Genomic DNA, 25893 nt, shown 5'->3' on the forward strand with positions numbered 1-25893 from the left:
TGAGGCAGGAAAGTTAAGAAGACTTTCTCCACTATGAAAAACAAACGTAAATACACCTGCTGAATGTCTGCAGAACTTTCAGAAAGCATCTCACTGATGAATATTAACTACATGAAATATTGAGGGACAAAGCTTACATGAGATTATGACAGAGCCTGTACACTTACAAAACTTATCTTGGACTTAAAACAAACATGAATGTTAAAAGGTAAATTGGGATATTTTTTCTTCCTAAGTAATGCAGAATTTGTTTTACAACACTTGACTTTTTTAATGCTGTGTTGTGGTTTTTGATTGTTATTTTTGGATAAAGAAATGAAATAAACTGTTGGTTTATTGTAATTTAAAAATTACCGGTATTACAAGTAACAAAATTGATCAATGTCCCGAAACACTATGACTGGCTTTCAATAAATGGTAAATGTGAATAAACCATTTAATTGTGGTATTTGATAATTGTAGAGGTTTATGTCTGTGAGAGAATGATATCACTTATGCTGGGTGTCTTCAGCAAAAAGATACTTCCACAGGCAGTGTTCAATTAATCCAGCCTCGATCCAATAAATCCACTCCGTACAAGATGAAGTAAAAAATATAAACTTTCCATTTATTTTTGGTTCCAAAATTAGTTCCACAAACAGGAAAAGTGGCTGGCTAATACACTAATTGTATCTTTTGCAGAAACGCAGCAGGTAAGAAAACTGTATGCTCCTCTCACACTCTAGCACGGGCAGACCAACCCGGAAGCACAGCAGTAAACAAAAAAAAACTGTCTCTGCATAAAAAACTTTAAAGAGCAACTACACATTTCTGTCAGTATCTTAACACACAAGATGAATTCTTAATTCAACATATTAACATGAAAATCAAATTACAGATTTATTAAACTGCTCCTTATTAAACTGCCACTACAATAATTATTTTGGAGCAAATAAAATAAACTGTTCAAATTATTTAATTGGTTAATTTAATTGGTAAAAAAAAAAAATCACTAATCATTCCAAAAATTATAGTTTGATGCAGCTCAGATATGATTGAAAATATTGAGTAAAAACTGATTTTTGAGATGTAAACCAGTTGGAATTTGATGCTATTTTATATATGTTGCAACCATGGAAACGCGCTCCAAACTCCTCCAGAGCTAAAAATCTGTGTGAAAGTTCAGGAAAAGGTTCTTACTGGAAGCTTTGCGTTCGGAGGTCTCTGTGCAGGAGTGTAAATGTTGAGGTAAAGACAGTCCTCTGAAACTTCTGGAACTTCTGCCAACAGCCCACCCATTTTCTCAAGCACTTCCAGAACAGTTTCTCTGCTCTGAATACATCTGAAAAGGAATTTTTCTATCAGAATCTTGACATCCCCAGAAGACAATCAAGTACACCTGTAAGTGTCTCATATAAATAATGCTGACCTCTTTCCCTTAACAATGAAGACTTATAAATCATCATAATATTGACAATTATGAGCAAAAGGCATGAAAATGAAGTCAGCATGGAATTATTTCTAAGGTGACCCTAATCCTCTTCTACAGAAAACATGAAAAGTGTCAATAGCCCTGCAAACATGGAGTGCAAAAACTGAAGCACGCATCTTACATGGCTGGCTGCTTGGTGGCGTCTCTCACTCCCTTCCATCCCTCCACAGGCTGAGGTGCAGCCAGCCTCAGTGAAGGACCCACAGGTGGCTTTGCGAATGGGACACCCAGGAAGGCATGGACCCCCGCCTCTGTCCCCTTCACAGTCACATACTGACCTTTCAGGCTGCCGAGCTCTGTGTGGACCTCAGGCGCTGTCAGGAGAATAAAACTTTGTCAGATGTTGAACTTCAACAGAACATTAATACAGCTGACCAATAGAAAATATGCAACTGTTAAAAATACAATTCCTCATTATTGTGGGTTATGTTGAGATTATTTCTATAAATTTATCACCACTGACCTATATAGTAAATCAATAAAGTAATTCTAGTAACCAACACACACCCTGATTCACCTTTAGACATACTGAGTATGGAGGCAATAGGTAAGATCAAGTAATCATTCATAAAAAAAGAGAAATAAATCACGTCCATTCATGTTTCATGCATGTTTAAAAACAACACGTATTCTCATTATTCAGACAGTAAGCACAGTTACATCAACATTACAGGTTTTCTAATTGTTTCCGTTATGTTAAAAGAAAACATTTATCTCTCCTTTACTTACAATGGAGATCTGCAGCAACACTCGCAAATAAAAGAGACAGCAGAAGGCAGAAAGTTTGCGTTGCACGGAGCTCCATGGTGGTCTCCTGTCGACCGCAAAAACCCCACAGGAGTCTGAAAGGAGGACACGGGAAGAAATAGTGGCGGAAAAGCTGCAACGCCCACTTTCCGCGACCCGACAGACGCGTTCGAATTACCTCCAACCCGGAAAGTTTCAACACAACAGGTGATCAAAACTTGCTGATTAGCTCCGCACAGACTTCCGTGTAGTTTTGTCAGGATGTGACTTTGTTGTCTGACTTGTTTAAAGCTTTAAAACACCACAGTGAGCAGCTCCAGTCCTGATCGGAATAAGCACACGCTGCTGAACTCCTTCATAAAACCTTTAAATTGAGAAGAAAAACGGTGATATAAAAGCGCAGTGATTTATTCGAACTACATTTCCCATGAGTCCCAGCGACAGAGGGGGCTGGTTGAGGCATGTTTTCCACTGTTCACAGTAAAATAGCACAAATTCTGTATTTCATTAACTTCATTATGTCTCTGAGCTCTAGGCTCATTCAGTTTTTCCTATTTTAATGAAATATTATAGCTATGATGAATAATCAGGCAAATAAACAGGGTTTTTAATTGGTTTTTTTAAATATCAAATACGGTAATTTCAAAGCATAATTTCAAAGCATTTGGACAGCTCTTGAACAGGAAGAACATGGCCGCCGTGGACATGCCACGGACTCAAACATCGGCGTGACGTCACGCGCCACGTGATCTTCCTTTGTTCCCAGGCCGGAGGGGCAAACAACGTGGAAGGGACCGTAGCGACCGTAAGAGCTTGCACAGTTAGGGCCAATCCCAATTCTACCCCTTACCCCTACCCCTTACCCCTACCCCTATGATATGCGCGTTCACGAGGCTTAAGGGCTATCCCAATTCTCCTTTTTGAATAGGGGTAGGGGTAAGGGGAAGGGCTATTTCACCCCTTTCAGCGAAGTTTGCATCGATGCTCCCTATTCTCTATAGGGGTAGGCGGAGTTTCACATTGGCCAGAAAAAAACAACATGGCGCCCACCACGGAGTCGCACAAATGTAAGATTGCTTTCTGTATACTATTTAAAAAGCTATAAAAAGTGTATTTGCTTCACTGAATTTATAGATAAACTAGCGTGACAGTGTCCCAGTCATGGATTAACGTTTTAGCGCTGCGCAGCACCGTTTCCAATCGTGAATTTGTAACTTATGAAGAGCACTAATCACTGAATTAACGTCATCCTTTATCATGTTTTTAACGTAATATGTTAGACACAGGGACCCCCGATGAAACCCGACTGCTGATTCAGTTTAGAGCCGGGTTCCTCAATTAGCGGACCGCGGTCCACGACCGGACCGCGGCATACCTCGCTGCTGCCCCAGGGCAAATGTATGGAAAAAAAAAAAAGAAAAAAAATCTTTCTTTAAACGCTCCATGTTCCGTGTGAGCACCGTTCTGCACCGCGCCGCTCTGCGCGTGTCCAGCGCACTCCGTCGCACCGCACTTCTCGGCAGTCCTCGGTATCGCCCCCCCCCCCCCCCCCCCCCCCCCCCCCTCTCCCACAGGGCGCTGAAGTCCGGACCCATGCTTGTATATAAAAAGCAAATGTGGACCTTCAAGATTTGTATTTCAGGACCCCTGGTTTAGAGGTTAAAAAGGAAGAAAAGTTTTTGAAATCAAAATACAGCGCCAAAACACATTGGGAGTAAATTATATTATTCGTCTAAGCTATAATATGTCAGTAATAAAACGTGTTTATATAAATATATCTGTATTACTTTAGGAAATTCATAAAAGAAAATGGCTTGGAAGGGGAAGTTACAGTCCAGCAAGCTTCAAAAAAGTGGGAGAACCTCAAAAAGAAATATAAGGTAAATAATAATACCATTTTTAAAAAAATAAAAGTAATTTCTAATGTAATTTCTATCATTTCTAATATCCATATTTTTTTGTTGTTATAGGAGTGCGGCGGGGCTTAAAGGGCCAAGGGGTATCCCAATTCATAGTGCTGCAAAGATAGCCCTAGCCCTCAGCCCTATCCTAAAAGGGGTAGGAGAGTGATAGGGGTAGGGCTAAGGGCTAAGGGGTAGGGGTAAGGGGTAGAATTGGGATTGGCCCTTATTGTAACTTTTAGCGTTCTGTTGTGTAGCAGCACAAGTTTATTATTGGTCACTGGTGCCAGGTATGGCTTACCAGTATCAGGATGGGCTAAAGCCCGAAGCTTTGGCAAGATATAAGGCAAAGCTTAACATTGTCGGGCTGGATTTGCGTCCATACAAGTACACAGCTGGTTCCTGGCTAAATAATCCAAAACAATGGCCTAGTTTGGGGTACCCAGATGTGTACCACTACCTCATCAAAGCTCTTGGTAAGTACAAATGTTGCTATAAAAGGTGTCTATTTAAAAAACTTTATTTGACGAACGCAGTTTGATTAAAATGAGGACGCTAACAAGCTAGCGTTAGCTCGCCTGCTAGTGCTTATTTGTTACCACGCTTAAAGGAACAGGCTCATATCCTGGCACACCAGACTGTCTCTCCATGGGCAGAGATAACACTACATGGGGAAACACGTATCTCTTTATGTCTTTATATGTGTGTAATACATAAAGTCAGTCTGGCATACTAGGCTAACAGGCTCAGCTCACATCCACCCATATAGTCTGGAAACGGAAATGGCAGCTCTAAAATTTCCTTTCTTACCTGTTACAAAGTGTGCAGAACAAACATATGTGTAGTCCGATTTCGGTAGCCACAGTTTTCCCGGTGTTTTGCTGGTGGTAGGGTTGGAGGCTCCGTTTATAGCCAACGGCCACTTTCTCGTCCTCTCTGGTTCAGTAGCCTCGCTTGGTATCATGTAAAAGGACAAGTGAGACTGTCGAGCTCCATTGTTGGTGCAGTTGAACACACAACAATTCTTCACCATCGTTTTATATATCTATGTCTCTCACTCTATAACAAATACTGAGCAAGAACAAGCTCCACACAAACGCTCCGCTTGCAGCACTGTCCATGATTGTTTGACCCCTCGCACTGGTTGCTAAGGACGGCGCATACCTGAATGTGCTCAGTTCCCTGGATGTCCGTGGTCGAGAATACAGATAGTTTAAGCCCGCCACACACTACAGGATTTTTTCAATCTTCCCCGATTCAGACACCACACACTACAAGACAGCAGAGGACAGATCGTAACCAATCTTCCTCTCCTGGTCGTCTAGTATGTGGTGTCACTCTGGAGCAGAACACACACTAGCAGATTCTTCAGCCGAGAATCGGCTCCTCACTCCTCCAAATCTCACGTCGTCCGACGTGACTTTGTGCTGTTTCCCTTCATTGCTGTTTTTACATTCATCTCCACTTTCAATAATAAGTGGAGAACTCATTCGTTCCCTCAGTTCATTCATTCACATTGGTATCGCTCCTTCAGTGCAGACCCCCACCCGCCGTGCGCACGGAGCACGGACTGTCAGCACCTTGTTAGAAAATTTAAATGTTCCAGTACAGAAGAGGGAAACATAGTTTCAGATCATTTTATTATAATTTACATTTAATAATAATTCAGCTTATTAGCTAATCTGTTTGTGTGTTTTGTTTTTGTTTTTTTTTACTTTTGAGTCCCGAGTGCAGCAGTAGAATAAAGTTATTAGCAGACAGTGTCAAATAAAAGCTACTTTTTTAAATCTTTTTTAAATCATCAAATATCTTAAATCATTCTTTATGTCCACAGATTTGATAGTTTAAATCAGAGTAAAAATACGTTGATTAGGAAAGTTTCATTATAGTCCGCTCTGTCTCTGAGGGCACGGAATCAGTGGAAAGTTTTTTTTTCTTTTATTATTATTTTTTTCTTCCCCATTCTTCCGTGATGGTTAATAACGGAGATTAATTAAAACATTGGGATTATTGCAGGACTGGCGGAGATGCAGATATTAGATCGGAGTTTGGGTCTGAATGGAGGATCCAGTTCATCCAGGAGCGACAGGATTAACCATCACTTTCTGCACGGCTGAGTTTAGAGCTCTGGCTTTTCTGTTTCACTGTCATATAGTGAATATATTTCACAGACATATATTCATCATCCAGCTCTGACAGCTGTGAGTGGATGTTTTTAATCAGCGGCACCTTGGTGAGACGGAGCTGTTCATCCAATCAGAGAGCTTTATTTCGAGGGTGTGGACAGCTCTACTCAGAGCTGATCGGCGCCTCTCGGAGCGCACCACACACTACAAGATTTGCGATCGGAAATATTGAACATGTTCATTATCTCCGATCTCCCCTTCCGATGCCTCCCGAGAGGCTCCGACCGGAAAAAATCTCTCGGAACACACCGCACACTACACGAAGATCGGACCCGAACTCATTTGCATACTCCCGACAATCGGACCCTGTCGGCCTCGATCGGGAGGAGAGGATCGGGGCAAAATTCGGCCCGATTATCCTGTAGTGTGTGGAGGGCCTTAGTCTAACTGGTTGTCTGTTACTCACTTCGTCGCTTGACATGGTGCTTGTTTATATATAATATGCACTGTGGTTTTGCAGGAAACCGCGACATAGTAAACAGCATTAGCATCCCTGGTGCAGTGCTGTGAAGACGGACAGTCTGTAAAGTGTTTGTGCGCGCTCCCGTGCCGCCTTGGCTGGTGGCTGCAGTTACCCACAGTGCCTATCGCGGCAGCACTGAGGTAAATTTTGTAAAGTTGCCTTAAAGGAATACTCCACCCAAAAAACGATTTGGCCTCATTTTCTACTCACCCTCATGCTGAGAAACACTCTGGAGCACTTTTTTGACGTTTCAAATGCAGTTGGAGATGTTTGGGGATTTTCGTTGTCAACAAACAGGGACCGACAGAGCCCGACAGAAAAAATGGTCCATAAAATCCACAAAACGTTCCCATTTTCCTTCATACTGCTCGTCCGCTGTAATCCAAGTGTCCTGAGCGCGTAACGTCCATAATTAATTCTTAACGAGGTCATTTAGTACATTTTAAGAGCCCAAACAGGGCACTCTCATACAGCTCCATTGCATGTCTGCGCGCGCACCCTGAACTACGGAAGCCGCGGCAGACCAAGCCAGATGCTTGCGCGCTTTCAGCGACTACTTTTCTAAATTGCAAGCGTAGAAGAAGTTCCGCTGTTTATATTCTGCTGTGAGTGACCGAGCTGTGGACAATCACAAAAGTGATTGGCTACTGTTTTAAAGCTTTGAATTCGGTGTCCTGCTGAAAGGGCACAAGCGTGTTGCTTGGTCTGCCGCGGCTTCCGTAGTTCAGGGTGCGCGCGCAGACATGCAATGGATCTGTATGAGAGCGCCCTGTTTGGGCTCTTAAAATGTACTAAATGACCTCGTTAAGAATTAATTATGGACGTTACGCGCTCAGGACACTTGGATTACAGCGGACGAGCAGTATGAAGGAAAATGGGAACGTTTTGTGGATTTTATGGACCATTTTTTCTGTCGGGCTCTGTCGGTCCCTGTTTGTTGACCACGAAAATCCCCAAACATCTCCAACTGCATTTGAATCGTCAAAAAAGTGCTCCAGAGTGTTTCTCAGCATGAGGGTGAGTAGAAAATGAGGCCAAATCGTTTTTTGGGTGGAGTATTGCTTTAAGTCCCTTTAAAGGTGCATTGAGGAGTTTGCACGTTTTATGCGAAACAGTGCCCCCTGCAGGCCTTGGGCGTAATGCAGCTTAGCGTGCACGGAAGAGGAGAACTCCGTGTTCGCTCGTTTAGCAGCGCTCAAGTAAGATTTAAGTTTCCTTTACCTGGTGGAGTCTGTGCTGGAGCTGTGGCAGTGCTAGAAGCCAGTCTTTTCTTACTTTCTGGAAGATACTGCTCAGTTGTTGCTCACTAAGCATCTGGCGGAGTAATGGCGGACAAAATGAAACCTAACGAGCAGGAGCACGCATTACGTCATTCCTTTCAAATTCTCCCCAAAAAAATGCTGGTGCCGGACCGGCACTGCAACTTTTAAGTGACAATTTAGCGCTGTTAGAGGTACTTGTAATGAATATGTCAGGGCACATTGTACACATCATTAAAAATGTGTAACATATTTATGGTGGAAAATAAGTATTTTTAAGGTTGTAAAACTCCTTAATGCACCTTTAACATTTCTTAAATCTAAAATAAGAAATTATATATATATATATATATATATATATATACATACACTACCGGTGAAAAGTTTTAGAACACCCCAATCTTTCCAGTTATTTACTGCAATTCAAGTCACTCAAGTCCAATCAGTAGCTTGAAATGATACAACGGACAGTAAGTGGTGAACTACCAGAGGGTAAAATAAAAAGTAAGGTTACCCAAAACTGAAAAACAGAGTACATTTCAGAACAATAACACAAAATGGGTTAAAAATTGATAGCGGTCCTGCAGCAACGGAGGGTGACCAAGCCTTAAAAAGCTGGTGCTACTAATTCCTACAGGTGTTCCAAGTTTGCTTGATTACTAACAAGCCCCTCTGTCAGCATAAAAGCAGTGTTTGAACACAATGTGGTACCATACCCTCGTGAGCATCAGTTCAACAGTATTGTACTGCAGGAAGCAGTGTGTTGTTACAGGAATGGCAAGAAAAAGGCAATTAACAGTTGAAGAGAGACAGACCATCATAATACTGAAAAATGTAGGTCTTTCCTACAGAGAAATGGCAAAGAAAGTCAAGGTGTCAGTGAGTACAGTCTCCTTCACCATCAAAAGAAAGTCAGAAACTGGGGCAAACTTTGACAGGAAGAGGTCTGGCACACCCAAAGCCACAACTGAATCAAAGGACAAGTTTCAGAGAGTCAACAGTTTGCGTGTTAGGCGGCTCACAGGACAACAGCTTCAAGCACAGCTTAATAGTGGTCGTAGTAAGCAAGTCTCTGTTTCGACTGTGAAGAGAACACTTCGAGCTGCGGGTTTGACTGGATGAGTTGCAGCAAGAAAACCACTGCTAAGACGTCAGAATAAGACAAAAAGGCTTGCCTGGGCCAAGAAACACTGCCATTGGACTATTGAAGACTGGAAAAAGGTATTATGGACTGATGAATTAAAATTTGAAATCTTCGGTTCATCACGCAGGATCTTTGTATGGCGTAGAGTAGGTGAAAGGATGTTTCCACAGTGTGTGGCTTCAACTGTCAAACATGGAGGAGGAAGTGTGATAGTCTGGGGTTGTTTTGCTGGATCCAGGGTCGGTGACTTGTTCAGAGTGAGAGGCACCCTCAACCAAAACGGCTACCACAGCATCCTGCAGCGCCATGCAATACCCTCTGGTTTGCGTCTAGTTGGTCAGGGGTTCATCTTACAGCAAGATAATGACCCAAAACATAAATCCAAGCTATGCCAGAGCTATCTTGCGAAAAAAGAAGAAGCCGGTATACTTGAAAACATGGAGTGGCCAGCACAGTCTCCAGACTTAAACCCCACTGAGCTGGTTTGGGATGAAATGGACAGAAGAGTGAAAGCAAAGCAACCCACAAGTGCCACACATTTATGGGAACTTCTGCAACAGACATGGGAAGAACTTTCTGAAGAATATTTGAGTTCTATTGTAGAAAGAATGCCACGTGTGTGTTCATCTGTTATATCTGCCAAAGGTGACTACTTTAATGAGTCAACAGTTTAGAAAACATTTTGGTCCATAAATTGATTCCATAATTTCTTTTTTGACTCCAATTGCTTATTTGTACTATGCTTTGATGTCTGGGTGCAATGAGACATTAAACGGCATAATTTTCAGTAAAAACACTGGAAAAATTGGGATGTTCTAAAACTTTTGACCAGTAGTGTATATATTTATTTTTATCTTATTTTTTTAACTTCTGGATGGTATATCTGTCTATATGTGCATGTGACAAACCTGTTAACTCTTAATTCAACTGTGATGAAATGCTTTGAAAGACTAGTGCTGAGGCACATGAAAACTTCACTTCCTCCCAGCATTGATCAGCACTAATTGACACACAGAGTCAATAGACCCACAGGTCATGCCATCACCACAGCCCCAGTCGACCGATAGTCCTCCTCCATGGGCCCCCCGGAACTCCTCCCAGACCTGAGGTTTTGCCTCCACAACCACACGGGCTGTAGTTCGCTTGGCCTGCCAGTACCTGTCAGCTGCTTCAGGAGTCCCATGAGCCAACAAGACCCAGTAGGACTCCTTCAGCTTAACGGCAGCCCTTATTTCCAGTGTCCACCACCAATTTCGGTGGTTGAAAACCCTGCTGACAGAGGCTTCTGCCAGATGTTCCCAACAGACCCTTACTACACATTTGGGCCTGCCAAGTCTGTCCGGTTTCCTCCTCCACCAGCGAATCCAACTCACCACCAGGTGGTGATCAGTTGACAGCTCTGCTCCTCTCTTCACCCGAGTGTCCAAGACACACAGTCGGAGGTCAGATGACACAACAACAAAGTCAGTCATCACCTCCGACTTAGGGTGTCCTGGTGCCAAGTGCACTTGTGGAGACCGCTGTGCTCGAACATGGTGTTTGTTATGGACAAGCTGTGGCTAGCACAGAAGTCCAATGACGGAACACCACTTGGGTTCAGATCAGGAAGGCAGTGCGTCCCAATCAACCCCCTCCAGTCTCACCGTCACCGATCATGTGGGTGTTGAAGTCCCCCAGCAGAACAATGGAGTCCCCAGTTGGAGCACTGTCCAGCACCCCTCCCAGGGACTCCAAGAAGGCTGGGTAGAAATCTATTCTATATCCATATTTACCCACAGAACATGTAGATCTACACATCGCACTACTGGATTGGATGCCAAACAACATTTCATGACTGTATTTCAACATGTTCAATCCTAATCCTCATCCTACACAAACTATGAAGAATGTCCTGAAATAATGCAGCCAACGGGACACATTCCTCAATCAAAACCACTATGGAAGTGAAAATGTATACTATTTAGTCAAATGGCAAACACACAGTGTTTTGTGTGTGAGGAAAGAGAGTGGTTGGTTGGTTTTTATCTGTTACTTTCAATTATCTCAATGCAGTCTATATCAGTATTGCAAGACTATCTCACCTGCACAAGATCCACAAGTGTCTGTATCGAGGATTCTCACGCTATCACCAATCTTCTCCATGCTTCTGTCAGTAGGCTACAACCTCTGCTCTCTTTGTGACTATCAGTTGACCAGGGTTAACCTGTTTCACAGCACTGATGGTGCATTTCTCATTTTTCAGGTCAGAGTGAATGCTAAGTGTCATCAGTGAACAACACAGTGGAGAAAATACAAACAATGAAACTTTATGTTCATTTAATGACAATCCAGATTAAAAACATTTTATGCTCAACAAAGGTACAAAATAATGTTCAACATTTTTAACTGATGAACTTATGTCTGTAGCTAATCTTACAAATGTCTCATTGTTCTTCAAAACATTTTTTGTTCATTAGAATTAAGAACTGACAGAACAGAAAAAGACAATGTTGCTGTTCTACAGCTCACTGTGCTCAGTTTTCTCCTGAAATTGTTTGATCTTCTCTGGAAGGATCCGAGTCATGAAGAAAAATCGATCCTTCTTCAGGTGATCTGCAACCACCTGCTCCTTCACACCAATGGCCAGATACTGCTCTTCTGCACCATACTTTGGCCAGTGAGCCACTCCGTCCCCGTTAGGAGACCTACAGAAACAAGAGCACTGGTTATGAAAAAGCATCACTGATGTACAGTACTGTGACAAAACTTTCAGGGATCCAACTTCTCTATTATATAAGATACAATCACAAAGACATCTGATTTGTTCTGGGTTGTTTTTTTTACATAATTTTGTTCAAATAAAATAATAAAGCAGGCATAATGGATGATGTTGTTCCAAACAGATGGCCATAAAATGACACCCTCTAGAATCTAAAGCAAAAGATCTGCGAAACTACTTCACTTTGCATTTTAATATTGAAAGCATTGTGTCTTTGCAGCATTTCATTTCATAGCCATATTTTTTTTTTTTGCATATTTTTGGATGTAAAGATTACGGGCAGCAATTCCTACCCTGTCCGGGCAAAGTTGGCCCAGTAGCTCATGAAGGTTCTGCTCAGCTGTTCATCTTCTTCAGGGCATTCAACTGTAACGATATGAATAATACAAGATGGTGAAACATTCTGCATCCCGAAAAAAAATCATTTTTACAATCTTTTTACCTTGTAATTTAATATGAGTAGTTGTAAAGCATAATCCCAAGACCATCACGATCTCATCTCCATGGTCACTTTTCACAAAGCTCGGCCTTTTGTCCCTCAGCACTTTAGGAGGGTGTTGAGACTCATACAAATAAACAGCAGCACCAGCATCTGAAAGTAAACATAAAAGTGTGACTTTTTTCCCCAAAGAGTGACATTGTGCATACAGCAAGTATTGGTCTTAAAAAGTAAAGTGTTGCAAAACATACCTCGGTGAGCATTAACAGTTTTGACAACTGGAATGTTAAAAATCATATCTCCAAACATCTCAATGAAGCCATCTCTGTTTCTGATCCGATCTTCTCCAGTTCCAATATATTCCTTGAGCGACTGTTTAAGAGCAACTGCAGCTCTCTCCTGAAAAAAAATTGAGAATTTTATTGAAGCAAGAGAAATTTCCACATTGTTAAGTCTTTTTTTTATTCCTCCCAAGCTGTACGTTTTCAGAAAAAGGAAAAATGCATCATCAAGTTGTATCTGCCTTACACCAGGGAAGAATATGGACATCACGTTCACAATTTGCTCCTGGTCTACTCCTTCAGTCCAGTTGGAAGGAAGAAAGAACTAGAGGAAAAAAACAGATAATTGAAATTTTCGCATGCAAAAAAAAGAATTTTTTTTACTGTGGTCATTAATCTATTTGCACAATTCTCAACAACCTGTTACAACTTACAGAAGGAAGTAGAAATCCACACTCATCGTTAGTAACACCAGTCATGAATGGTACAGTTTGGAGTTCATGATTGCGGAACAGTTCATCCACAGGTTTTCTCAGGAAGTGTCCGTCAACATTGATAATATACCTCACTGTTGGATCCTGGACAAAACACAAAAGTTGAACAAAACATCTAATATTTGTGCGGAAGACCTCGGTTGTGCATACAGTGGCGTACCTCTGCAATAGTGATGATGGGATCAATGTCGAGGTGTCTTATGCATTCACCAAACTTCTCTGTGCTTTCAAGGCTACAGCCACTCAGATTTGCGATGACCTGCAGACAGAGAGGAAGGGTTAGGGCACACAATAGAAACACAACAGAAACACTCCACAGATACTGAACCTTTGCCATTGGGAGAGGGTCATCTGACACAAGTGAATCCATGGCAGCCGTGCCGCTCTCAGCGATGGCTCGGTGGAAAAGGCCATCAGACAACGGTGAGAGGAGCTGTTTACGACAGAAAATATAAAGAGAATTCACGCAGAACAGTTTGGAAATCAGCAAGTGCAGACACTTTGTTGTTTTATACTTTTAATCCAAACACATGCTTGTACACCTCTTCAGAAAGCCACCACCTGTAAGCCTTGTTCTGCAAAGCTTTCTTCCTTTTAAAAGGGAGTTTCTTTATTCCACAGTTGCTTATGCTTGCTCATGTGGAACTGATGGGTTTTCTCTGTAAAACTGTCAAGATAGGACTAGGTTGTAATTGACGCAATATAAACTAGAAATTGGCACTCAGAGAGCGCAGACCTCCGCCACAGCTGAAATCAGTCACCAATAACCGTAAGAACACCATATATAATCGCACAACATTGTGATTGGGGGGTGTGATCGGAGCAGAGCGCTGCAGCGTGCGGTGCCTTTCTCTGTCGCCCTCTCTCCCTGTGTGTGTGTGTGTGTGTGTTTATGTGAAAAGGAAAACCGAAAAGCGACATAATTTATGTTATTTTACTTCATTTTAGTTCGAAAATTGACCAGATTCTGTCGTATTTTCCGTTCCCGACTTCCTGTGTGGCGAATCTGCTCTGTCTAGCTTTACAACTGGCGGTGCACAGCGCGCAGCTCGCGGAGAAAATAGAGAGGAGCAGAGCGGCCGCGGTCCACGGTGCGAGCCGCTACGGACGCTGCGGTCCCCCGCGTCTCCTGGATGAACCGTGAGATAGGTTAACAGTTGCGCCGATCTGACAGTCGGTGCGCGGCGCTTCCCACTTCCGCGTCGGAGGCGGCGCGTCCTGTGTGAACCAGGCGTTTGTCGCCCCCTGTCGGCGGGCCAGCCCAACCATGTGAAAGACTCCCTATCTGTCAATGATAAAGAATCCTTTAAAAAAATCCCAGATCCAGACAGTGATCCGGATCATCACCAAAACTTAATCAATTCTAAGTTAGCCCAAGACCCACCTTTCCACAAAGTTTCATTGCAATCCGTCAATTACTTTTTCCGGGATCTTGCTAACAATCCAACCAACAAACCAACAAACCGACACCCGACACCCCCCCCCCCCCCCCCCCCCCCCCCATGCTCCCCACCCCGGCCAAACTTTTTTTCCTGCAGGAAACCCTGCTGCAGGGAAATAGATTCTTCAGCAGCCATCAAACGACCTGCATCCACCCAAATCCCACAAAAAAGTGCCACAACAAAGAAAAAAATGAACGAAGCCGGGTGCACGCTCCCGTGCTGCCTTGGCTGGTGGCTGCAGTTACCCACAGCGCCTATCGCGTCAGCACTGAGGTAAATTTTGTAAAGTTGCCTTAAGTCCCTTTAACGGAAAAAGATTTTTTTCTATAATACTGACAATTTCTAAGTAGCAGAAAAAGACACGTCACATTGTGATTACTTACAAGTGTCAGAAAATGTGCAAAAATAAAAACATCAGGTATTTTATGCAGTGAACACATACCAGGAGGGAGACGCTCACTCCACCAGCAGACTCTCCAAATATTGTAACCAAATCCGGGTTTCCTCCAAAGTTGTGAATATGCTGCTGGATCCACTTCAAGGCTTCTACCTGGTCCAACAGGCCATAGTTTCCAGACACATGCTCATCTCCAGTACTGGATAAAACACAAAGTCAGAGTCTGACAGGTTTCATTCAATCTTGTAAATGGTAACACAGACTTCTTTGATTCCATGTTAATGAGAACATTCGTAGAAAAGTAGTTGTTCTGTCACAGAACAACAGTAGAACATATCCACTGCTGGACTGTCTGGTTCTTCATGACTTGAGTCAGTTTACCTGAGAAAGCCCAAGAGTCCCAAACGATACTGGATCAGAACCACAACCACGTCCTGGTAAGCAGCAAGAGCAGAGCCGTCATACATGGAGGCAGACCCCATGGTAAAACCTCCACCATGGATCCAGACCATAACCTGGAAACGTCAGAAAACATCAACACCTTACGTCAGAAAACATCAACACCTTACTTCAATACATTTCATGTGACGAAATATTTTATTTATACTTTGTTAAAGTAAAGAGGCACAGCATCAGTGTGAGTGTGTAGCTAATAGTTCTTACTGGAAGCTTGGCATTCTGAGGTTTCTCTGCAGGAGTGTAAATGTTCAGATAAAGACAGTCCTCCGAAACTTCTGGAATTTTTGCTGCCAGCCCACCCAGTTTATCAAGTAGATCCAGAACAATTTCTCTGCTCTGGATGCACCTGAAAGTGGATTGTTTTTGGTTAGAAACAGGAAATAATAATAAGATAAGTAGAACCACGTCAAAACATTGATGCTGACTTCTTGATTTTCAGTATGTGGGATTGCCTTTGTGAACCACTGTATGTGTTCAATGTCAGTGAGGTTGACTTCCAGTCAAGTTTTGTTTCAGGCAGATCAAAAACGTTCGGTTTAATTGGATTTCCGCACCTTCGACTGGTCACAGAGGTTTTTTCACATTTAGACAGTGGCTGGCCGTCAAGGCCTTCAAGATCTTCTCTGCTGGCCAAAATGAAATGTCTGAATTACACACCAATATTAATTGTTATATTTTGTCCACGATTACATATTATTAGGGAGTAATTCAAGAGAACTGAACAGAATAATTGAATTCTTTTTGAAGAAAGTAGGATGGATTTTATCTGAAATAATCAGGGTTATTATTATTTGTATATTTGTATGTTATAATTATTTTCCTAAAAAGTATTGCAGTTTTATCGATGCTTTTTATGCATAACTCAGCTGCACCTACTGTAGAAGGAGACTTGTGTAATATGGGATTATTTCTTCAGGAAAGGCTCCACGGGTTAAACGTCTGTGATGCAACAGCTCTTTATACTGCACGACGGTTTTTATAGCCATAAAAAAAAGGGTTTTATTGAGGCGATGGATTCAAACAGATGGAGCCATTCTGCAGGCCTTTGTATGATATGCATGGCTTATCATTACATTTAGATTAATGAAAGTTAGATTAATATCATCATGTTGGTTTTCAGTTAATAAAGCAGAGACGAAGGCTCCTTCTGTTATTTGGAGAAAGGGGCTAATGTCTGATAGTTTGCGAATTGTCAGTATCACAGCCTCATTCACAGTCCCCTGAAGTCATGTCCGATATCAATCTGTGGTAGATACATTACACTCCATGAATGATTATTTCACTATTGTGGTCCTGAATTCATGAAGAGACAGAGACATGCATGTGTGCATCTCTCTCCAAAATAAACAATGTTTGGAGCCAAATACATCCATTTAAATAGAAATATATAAGGGTGTGGAGAGGTCTCCTTCCTCTGGAGAAGTGAATAAATTGGAGCAGAAGCAGGTCCTCATACAAGATGAGTGTTTATAAGTCGGGTTTCTGAATCTGATTACGAATGTCTGCCTTTCCATGTCTGTCTAAATATGTATATAAGTTTAGCAGCACAATAATGAAATCGATGAAATAAATTAATAATTATGTGTACAAGTGGAAGGAATACGCTTGAGGGCAGTAACATGTTTTGGTACAAAAGCAACCAAATGCAGAGTAATGCGTCTGTGTGTGCATTAAGATGAACATACCATCAAGAGTTGTGACATTTACGATTAATTGTAGCCAGAGAGGTTAGCCAGTATTTATCAGATGAAGGGGTGAATATCCAGGCTCTGCTCTTCAATCGAACAGAGGCCGTGATTTCACAACTACTCATCGGACTGTTGTTTTTTTTTTTGGAGGGGCTGACAGTGAGGTTATGCAACGGTGAAATCACACAATATCAGGAACTAGACCCTTTACGCAAAAATCATAAGAAGAAGTAGTAAAATCTAACGTGTTGATGTTATTAATCAAGCTTTTTGTTTTTCTAAATGTGAAATCACCTCCTTGTGCCATCCTTCAAAGGAGCAGAAAAATCTAACAATTATGTCAAAGAATTCAGAGAAAGAAGTCAGTATATTTCTCTTCAACGGTGGCCTAATCTTCCTACACAGAAAGTAGAGTGCAAAAACTGAAGCACACATCTTACATGGCTGGCTGCTTGGTGGCGTCTCTCACTCCCTTCCATCCCTCCACAGGCTGAGGTGCAGCCAGCCTCAGTGAAGGACCCACAGGTGGCTTTGCGAATGGGACACCCAGGAAGGCATGGACCCCCGCCTCTGTCCCCTTCACAGTCACATACTGACCTTTCAGGCTGCCGAGCTCTGTGTGGACCTCAGGCGCTGTCAGGAGAATAACACTTTGTCAGATTTAATTCCTTGTATTGTTGCTTAGGTTGAGATAATTTCTGAAATAGAAAATTTGTATAATATACATGGTATTTATAACCAAGAAAAAAATGCAGGGATGCAAAATGAGGTCAAATAGATACAGTATATTTACTATCTTTGTGTCTGGTTATGGTCAAACGTACTTTAAATATTATCAGTGGTCAAACAAAAAGTGCGCTCAGATCAAGATTGCATGTTTTCTAATTGTTTCCACCTATTCCATTAAGTTAAAATGATTTTTTTTTGTTGAGGTTTACTTATAATGTCCATCTGCTGAAACACCAAAAAATAAGAGACAGTTTGTGCTAAACGGAGCTTCATGATGGTCATTCGCAGACCACAAAACTCTGCAGGACTCTGAAACATCATCACATTCTTTCAAACAAGAAACTAAAATGACAGTAATAAAAGCACAGGGATTGTCTTGAAGTATTCCTCAGCAACATGAGTCTGGATAGAGAGAGATTTTGACAGGAAAGCAAAATAACATGAATGAAGTATTTCATTAATTTTCATCATCTCTCTGAACTCCACACTGGTTTAGTTTGTCCTTTTTTTTTTTTTTATTTGTAAAACATTAGCACTACTTCATCAAACAGACAAATAAACAGTGGCTTAAATATTTAATGATTGTTGTTGGTTTCCATGACTGTTGCAAATTTAAAAGAATAACAACTTGATTAAAGTGGAAATACATTCAAATATTCACAGAAAAATTCAAATGATTTTGGGATTGTTAACAGAATGTGGCCATTTCTGACCAGAGTCAAGCTGAGAGAAATTTTTTTTCCTCGTTTTTATCTTTTCTTTCTCAAAACTGATGTTGTCAACTGTTAATATTCAGAATGTGCAGCTGTGAATGTATGAAAAGTGAGTAGCACTAAAAACACCGTATGTTACCTGGGTGAGGTAACTGGAGTTATTTTATTTTTTTTTACAGCACTGACCACTCACACTATTGTGTTTTTGAGTAGGTTTTTAAGCAGAACTGAAAATCGTCTCCTTTACATATGAAGTAATTGGGAAAAACAATTGTTTTGTCCTTCCAAATGCAAACATGAGCTGTGAAGGATCTACTGAATGAGATGAGTCATGTTAGTCCAGAAAGAGCGCTCCATCTTGCTAGGGAGAGATTCTACAGGCCCTTCATGGTGACTATGTTCATGCAATAAATCCAATGCTGAACTCTTATCTCGTGGCTCATATCTAGTTTGGGCATCTAAAATGCATCATGACGAAGGACGTCAGTTTGAGAGCAAACTAGACCAGACCCTGCAACTTCTGGGAAAAGTAAGGAGCCACTTTAATTTTTGTCAGGGAGCATGTGATGCCCACTGATGTCTGCCCACATTTGTGGCGATTACTTTTGTTTTAATCTTTTTTTTTTTTTTATTATCTTAATAAAAATGTGTTTCTTCTGAAAGTGTTACAAAGCCATTTTAAATCTCAAACACCAGCAGACACATTTTATTTTAATTAACTTGATGCAATTGACAAGTTTTGCAGCCACTATCTCAAATGTCAAATTTATTTATAGAGCACATTTACAACTAAAAGCCCAAAGTGCTTCACAACAACAAAAACACACTAAAAGACAAAAAAAAACAGAGTTAGCAAAGTAATAAAACAGAATAAAATATGAGTATATACAATAAAATAAATAAAAGATAGACTCCTCGAATGCGGGAAAGCCAGTGAGAAAAGGTGCGTCTTCAATAAAAATTTAAATTGCTGAAGGGACTCTGCAGCTCGAATATGTAGAGGCAGACTATTCCAAAGAGGTGGGCCAATAGAAGAGAAAGCTCGCTCTCCTCTAGTTTTGTAGTTTGTCCTAGGAACGTCCAGGAGCAACTGGGAGGAGGACCTCAACATTCTGACTATCTTATGAGCAGATAATAGGTCACTAAGACATGAAGGAGCCAGTCCAATGCAACATTTAAAAACCATAAGTAAAATCTTAAAATCAATTCTCTGGAGGACTGGGAGCTAGTGCAAAGACTTTAGGACCTGAGTGATATGTTCATACCGCTTTGTTCCAGTCAGTAAGCATGCTGCAGCATTTTGCACTAACTGCAACTTTTGAAGGGAGGCCTGATTTAGCTTGACATACAGGGAGTTACGGTGATCGAGGCGCACTGTGATAAACATATGGATTACTCTCTCAAAGTCTGTGACAGGTAGATATGTTTTGACTTTAGCAAGTCGTCTCAGCTGAAAAAAAAAAACTGTTTTTGACAACAGCACTGATCTGTTTATCCATGCTAAGACCTGGATCTAAGAGCACACCCAGGTCTTTTACAAACGGCCTGCTAAAGGAAGACAACGGACCAATAGCACTGTCCACGCCCTCAAGGAGGGTGGAATCACCAAAAACAACAACCTCAGTTTTTTGTTCATTTAGATGGAGAAAGTTCAGAGCCATCCAGTCCTTAATTTCTCTCAAACAGTTCTTCGAGGATTCAAATGATGGTGAACATGGTTTCAGTGGCAGGGTTGGGGAGTAACGGATTACATGTAACGGCGTTACGTAATCAGGATACAAAAAAATTGTAACTGTAATCCGTTACAGTACGCGCAAAAAATATGTAATCTCGTTAGTTACTTCTGATAAAAACACGGATTACTGAGCAGGATTACTTTTGAAAATCAGACGGAATATAGCAGCAACAACACACATCCGCGCCGTATACAGACATTGTGACACTTTACAGCCCTTTACGGCACAAACCGCCAGATTGTAGATCTATAAACAGTAGACACCGTAGATGTATAAATGATAGACGCCGCATCGACCGCTGACTTGGAGCAGCCTCCCGCTCTACTGATATGTTTAACCGTGAATGAAACAACCCGCGTTGTCGAGGATTTTACCATCTGCTGCTGGAGTCATGGCTGCTCCAGGGAGAGAAACTCATTCTTTGGCTGGAAACGTCGACATTTAGTATTCAAGTCAGATGAGGCCCAGAACTAGGGCTGAACGATATGGGCAAAATTTCATATCTCGATATCCATGCCAGATATCTCGATATCGATACGATATATTACAATGGATTCAGTAAAAGTTAAGCATTTTTCAGAAAAATAAAAACATAATACAAAAGGATGTAAAAAAAAAATGCAGTTTTATTCATGAGAACTCACTGCCACGACCACCAAACTGGTTTGTGCAGATTCTGCAACCACCCTCTGCCATCAGCTGTCAACCAGTAAACGAGGTTTGTGATTGGCTGGCCTTACCTGTGCATGGACAAGCTTACACACAGGGCAAGCAGGGGAAATCTTGATATCATTGATTTTGAGAAACTAATGTCCTGAATGTTCATATCGCGATATCGATATGATAATGATATATCGTTCAGCCCTACCCAGAACTTCTCTGTACAATGTAAACTCTGCCTCCCAGCTGAGAAAAAGGTCTCAACATCCAGGGACTAATCAAACCTGAAGACATCTACAGGTATGAAACACACCGAACTCACAGTGAAGCTAAAGTGTTATTAGCCTGCTAACCTGTCAGTAACCTGCTGCTGAGAACCTCAGCCTCACCAGGATGAACTCAGAAGAATCTGATGGAGACAATATCTTCAGCCTGTATGGAGGATTTACTGGAGACTGCATGTTTCCTTCTGTCACTGAGGAATGAATCAACTCTGAACTCTTGAAAAAATACTTTGGATTGCATACCTGAACACAAAGCACTGCTCTTCACTACAGCAGTACAGCTACACAGCAGACTGAGTATATAATATAAATGTGTGTTAACAGTGTCAATGTGGCTCCTGGTGCTGCTGGACTGTAGAACTACTAGAGGAACACAGTCTGAACTGATGGTTCTGATCCTGAGTCAGAAAGAAAGAAAGTCAGATTCTCAGTAGGTTTAGAGGTTAAAGGTCATGTTGTTGGTATTAACTGGGGCTGAACACACAGAGTTCAGCAGAGTTCAGAACACTCAGAGCATTTAATGTTTTCTGTGTAGAGTTGTCAATACACTGTGAGGATGAAACATTGTATTTGTCTTTATCTTTTATGTTTGCTGGTGAAGTAATCTAAAAGTAACTAAAAATAATCTGGTACGTTACTTTTAAATTGAAGTAATTAGAGTAAGTTACTGATTACATTTTTTGGACAAGTAACTTGTAATTGTACCAGATTACAATTTAAAAGTAACCCTCCCAACCCTGTTCAGTGGCACATAAATCTGTACATCATCTGCGTAGCAATGAAATGAAACATTGTATTTCCTTAGAATTGAACCCAAAGGCAACAAATAAAATGAAATAAAGAATAGGACCCAAAAAGGAACCTTGAGGCACACCACAGGTAAGAAGAGCTGATTTAGACTGATGGCGGCCAACATGAACAGAAAACGTTCTGTTTGTTAAATAGGATTGGAACCATTTCAATGCGAGACCTTTAACTCCTATTATTGACTCCAGGCGAGATAATAAGACTCTGATCAACTGTGTCGAAGGCTGATGATATGCCTCAAAGCAATAAAGCTGCAGAGTTTTTACTGTCAAGGGTTAAAAGCAGATCATTAAAAACACGTAAAAGGGCCGTTTCTGTGCTATGCCTTGGTTTGAAGCCTGACTGGAATTCTTCATAAAGATCATTAGAAGCTAAATGAGAGTGAAGCTGACCATACACAACTTTTTCCAGAACTTTGGACAGAAATGGAAGCTTAGATATTGGCGTATAGTTTGATAGCTCATTTGGATTCAGGTCATGTTTTTTTAAGAAGACGCTGCACTATGGCATGCTTAAAAACAGAAGGGATTGAACCGGAGGCCAGTGACAAATTAATCAATGACAACAGAACTAAAAGCCTCTTTAAGCAGTTTTGGGGGTAGACAGTCAGCAAGACAGAAAGACGGTCTCAAACTACTGACATGCTGAGCTAAGTCGCTTAGAGTTAGAGGCTCAAATGTTTCTAAAAACACGGGACACAAAGGACTAACAACAGTTGCAGTATTAGAAGACGATGCTCAAGAATTTTTCACACAGTACAGTGGAAGAGGTAACAGCAGTACAACTTGCAAGTGGATTAATGATGTTATTTAGCACATTAAAAAGCACATGTGGTCTGTGACTGTAACATGAGATAAGGTTTGACATATACTGAGATTTGCCAGTCTTGACAGCTTTCTGATAGGCTGTTAAGGAGAGTCTTAAAGCCTGTAAGGACACGTGTAGACCGTCTTTTTTCCACTGTCTTTCGACACGCCCACATTGACGCCTGAGAGCACGAGTAGTGTCATTTATCCATGGATCGCTGCCACGACTAGATCCACTACAGTGTCTGTACCTTCTCTGTGTTTCTGTATCAAGGGCTACAACCTCTGCTCTCCTTATGATAATCAGTTGACCAGGGTTAACCTGCTTTACAGCACTGACTGGTGCATTTGTCATCTATCAGGTCAGTACAAATGCCAAGTGTCATTAGTGAACAACAGAGGAGAAAATAACATTAAAACTAAGTTCATTTAATGACAATCCAGATTGATAACATTTTATGCTCAAATATGGAATGGAATAATGTTCAACGTTTTTAACTGATGAACTTATGTCTGAAGCTAACGTCTCGCTGTTCATGAAAACATTTCATCGTTCATTGGAATTATGACAGAATGGAAAAAGTCAATGTTGCTGTTCTACAGCTCACCGTGCTTCTCCTGAAGTTGTTTGATCTTCTCTGGGAAGGTCTCAGTCATAAAGACAAATCGATCCTTCTTCAGGTGATCTGCAACCACCTGCTCCTTCAAACCGATGGCCAGATACTGCTCTTCTGCTCCATACTTTGGCCAGTGAGCCAGTCCGTCCCCGTTAGGAGACCTACACAAACAAGAGCACTGGTTACGAAAAAGCATCACTGGTGTACAGTACTGACAAAACTTTCAGGGTTCCAACTTCTCTATTATATACGACACAATCACAAAGACATCTGAATTGTTCTGGGTTGTTTTTTGTTTTAGTATATATAATTTTATTCAAATAAATTGCTAAAGCAGACATAATGGATGATTTTGTTCCAATTACATGTCCATAAATTTACACTTTTGAGAATCTGAAGCAGAAGATCCGGGAAACAACTTCACTTTGCATTTTATGACTGAAAGTATTTTGTTTTGCAGCATTTTATTTCATAGCTGTGTATGTTTTTTTTTTGTGTGCATATTTCTGGATGTAAAGATTACGGGCAGTAATTCCTACCCTGTCCGGGCAAAGTTGGCCCAGTAGCTCATGACGGTTCTGGTCAGCTGTTCATCTTCTTCAGGGCATGCTTCTAAAATTATATTAATAAAATATGATGGTGAAACATTCTGCATCCCGAAAACACTCCAGCATCCTACACATCTGTTGATTTTTACAGTCTTACCTTGTAATGTAATATGAGTAGTTGTAAAGCAAAATCCTAGCACCATCAGGACCTCATCTCCATGGTCACTCTTCACAAAGCTCGGCCTTTTGTCCCTCAGCAATTTAGGAGGGTGTTGATACTCATACAAATAAACATCAGCACCAGCATCTGAAAGAAGACATTGTGCATACAGCAATTATTGGTCTGCAGATAAACTAGTGAAGTGTTGCAAAACATACACTGTACCTCGGTGAGCATTAACAGTTTTGACAACTGGAATGTTAAAAATTATATCCCCAAACATCTCAGTGAAGCCATCTCTATTTCTTATCCGATCTTCTCCAGTTCCAATATATTCCTCTATCAACTGATTGAGAACAACTGCAGATTTCTCCTGAAAAAAAATGAGACGTCTTTTGAAGCAAGAGAAATTTCCACATTGTTGAGAGTCTTTTTTTAATTCCTAAAAAGTTATGAATTTTCAGAAAAAGGAAAAATGGATCATCAAGTTGTATCTGCCTTACATCAGGGAAAAACAAGGACATCACGTTCACCACAAGGTCCCGGTCTAATCCTTCTGTCCAGTTGGAAGGAAAAAGGAACTAGAGGAAAAAACAGGTAATTGAAATTTTAGGATGCACAAAACAAGAACAATATTTGTTGCGGTCAGTCTATTTGCACAATTTTCAACAACCTGTTACAACTTACAGAAGGAACGAGAAATCCGCCCTCATCGTTAGTAACACCAGTCATGAATGGTACAGTTTGGAGCTCATGATTGCGGAACAGTTCTTCCACAGGTTTTCTCAGGAAGTGTCCGTCAACATTGATAATATACCTCACTGACGGATCCTGGACAAAACACAAAAGTTGAACAGAACATCTTATATTTGTGCAAAGGGCAAGGAAGGTCTTTATTTCTTTATTAGTTGAGCACAGTGGCGTACCTTTGCAATAGTGATGATGGGATCAATGTCGAGGTGTCTTATGCATTCACCAAACTTCTCTGTGCTTTCAAGGCTACAGCCAGTCAGATTTGCTATTACCTGCAGACAGAGAGGAAGGGTTAGGGCACACAACAGAAACACAACAGACATACAATTGAAACACTCCACAGATACTGAACCTTTGCCATTGGTAGAGGGTCATTTGACACCATCATATCCAGGCCAGCCGTGCCGCTCTCAGCGATGCCTCGGTGGAAAAGGCCATCAGCCAACGGTGAGAGGAGCTGTTTACAACAGAAAATATTAGAAGAATTTATGCAGAACAGTTTGGAAATTACCAAGTGCAGACACTTTGCTGTTTTATACTTTTAATCCAAACACAGGCTTGTACACATCTTCAGAAAGAGTAGTCTGACCTTGTTCTGCAAAGGTTTCTTCCTTTTAAAAGGGAGTTCCTTTATTCCACAGTTGCTTATGCTTGCTCATGTGGAACTGTTGGGTTTTCTCTGTAAAACTGTCGAGATAGGACTATGTTCTAAGTGGCGCAATATAAATAAAGCTAAGTTGAATTGGATTAAAAGTAGATGGACAGTGGGGGAAATGATTATTTGATCCCCTTCTGATTTTTCACTTGAGTTGTGAGATCAAGTATAAAGATGCTGATAGAGAAACCTGTTGGTCGTTTTAGAGACATTTCATCGATGAGAACTTCTCTATGGAAGCAGTCAAATAACATAATGAAAAAGATTTTTTCTGTAATACTGGCAATTCGAAGCAG

General features: G+C 41.2%; 1 protein-coding gene across 1 annotated transcript in view; it reads right to left on the reverse strand.

The window, feature by feature from the left end:
* Window positions 1–25893, reverse strand: part of ces2b (carboxylesterase 2b) — a 34846-nt gene that overhangs the window by 3727 nt on the left and 5226 nt on the right. Inside the window, exons 6-25 of the mRNA XM_030096536.1 lie at window positions 25295–25399; window positions 25116–25214; window positions 24877–25020; window positions 24693–24770; window positions 24415–24562; window positions 24187–24336; window positions 24021–24093; window positions 23473–23642; window positions 17570–17762; window positions 15646–15787; window positions 15364–15497; window positions 15028–15181; window positions 13472–13576; window positions 13304–13402; window positions 13084–13227; window positions 12897–12974; window positions 12620–12767; window positions 12372–12521; window positions 12223–12295; window positions 11774–11855 (exon numbers count right to left, since the gene is read on the reverse strand). Of these exons, the coding sequence (XP_029952396.1) occupies window positions 11774–11855; window positions 12223–12295; window positions 12372–12521; window positions 12620–12767; window positions 12897–12974; window positions 13084–13227; window positions 13304–13402; window positions 13472–13576; window positions 15028–15181; window positions 15364–15497; window positions 15646–15787; window positions 17570–17762; window positions 23473–23642; window positions 24021–24093; window positions 24187–24336; window positions 24415–24562; window positions 24693–24770; window positions 24877–25020; window positions 25116–25214; window positions 25295–25399 (2469 nt within the window). The remainder of the gene's footprint in view (window positions 1–11773; window positions 11856–12222; window positions 12296–12371; window positions 12522–12619; window positions 12768–12896; window positions 12975–13083; window positions 13228–13303; window positions 13403–13471; window positions 13577–15027; window positions 15182–15363; window positions 15498–15645; window positions 15788–17569; window positions 17763–23472; window positions 23643–24020; window positions 24094–24186; window positions 24337–24414; window positions 24563–24692; window positions 24771–24876; window positions 25021–25115; window positions 25215–25294; window positions 25400–25893) is intronic.

Source organism: Salarias fasciatus, chromosome 7 (assembly GCF_902148845.1).
Source record: "Salarias fasciatus chromosome 7, fSalaFa1.1, whole genome shotgun sequence".
Taxonomy (NCBI): Eukaryota; Metazoa; Chordata; class Actinopteri; order Blenniiformes; family Blenniidae; genus Salarias; species Salarias fasciatus.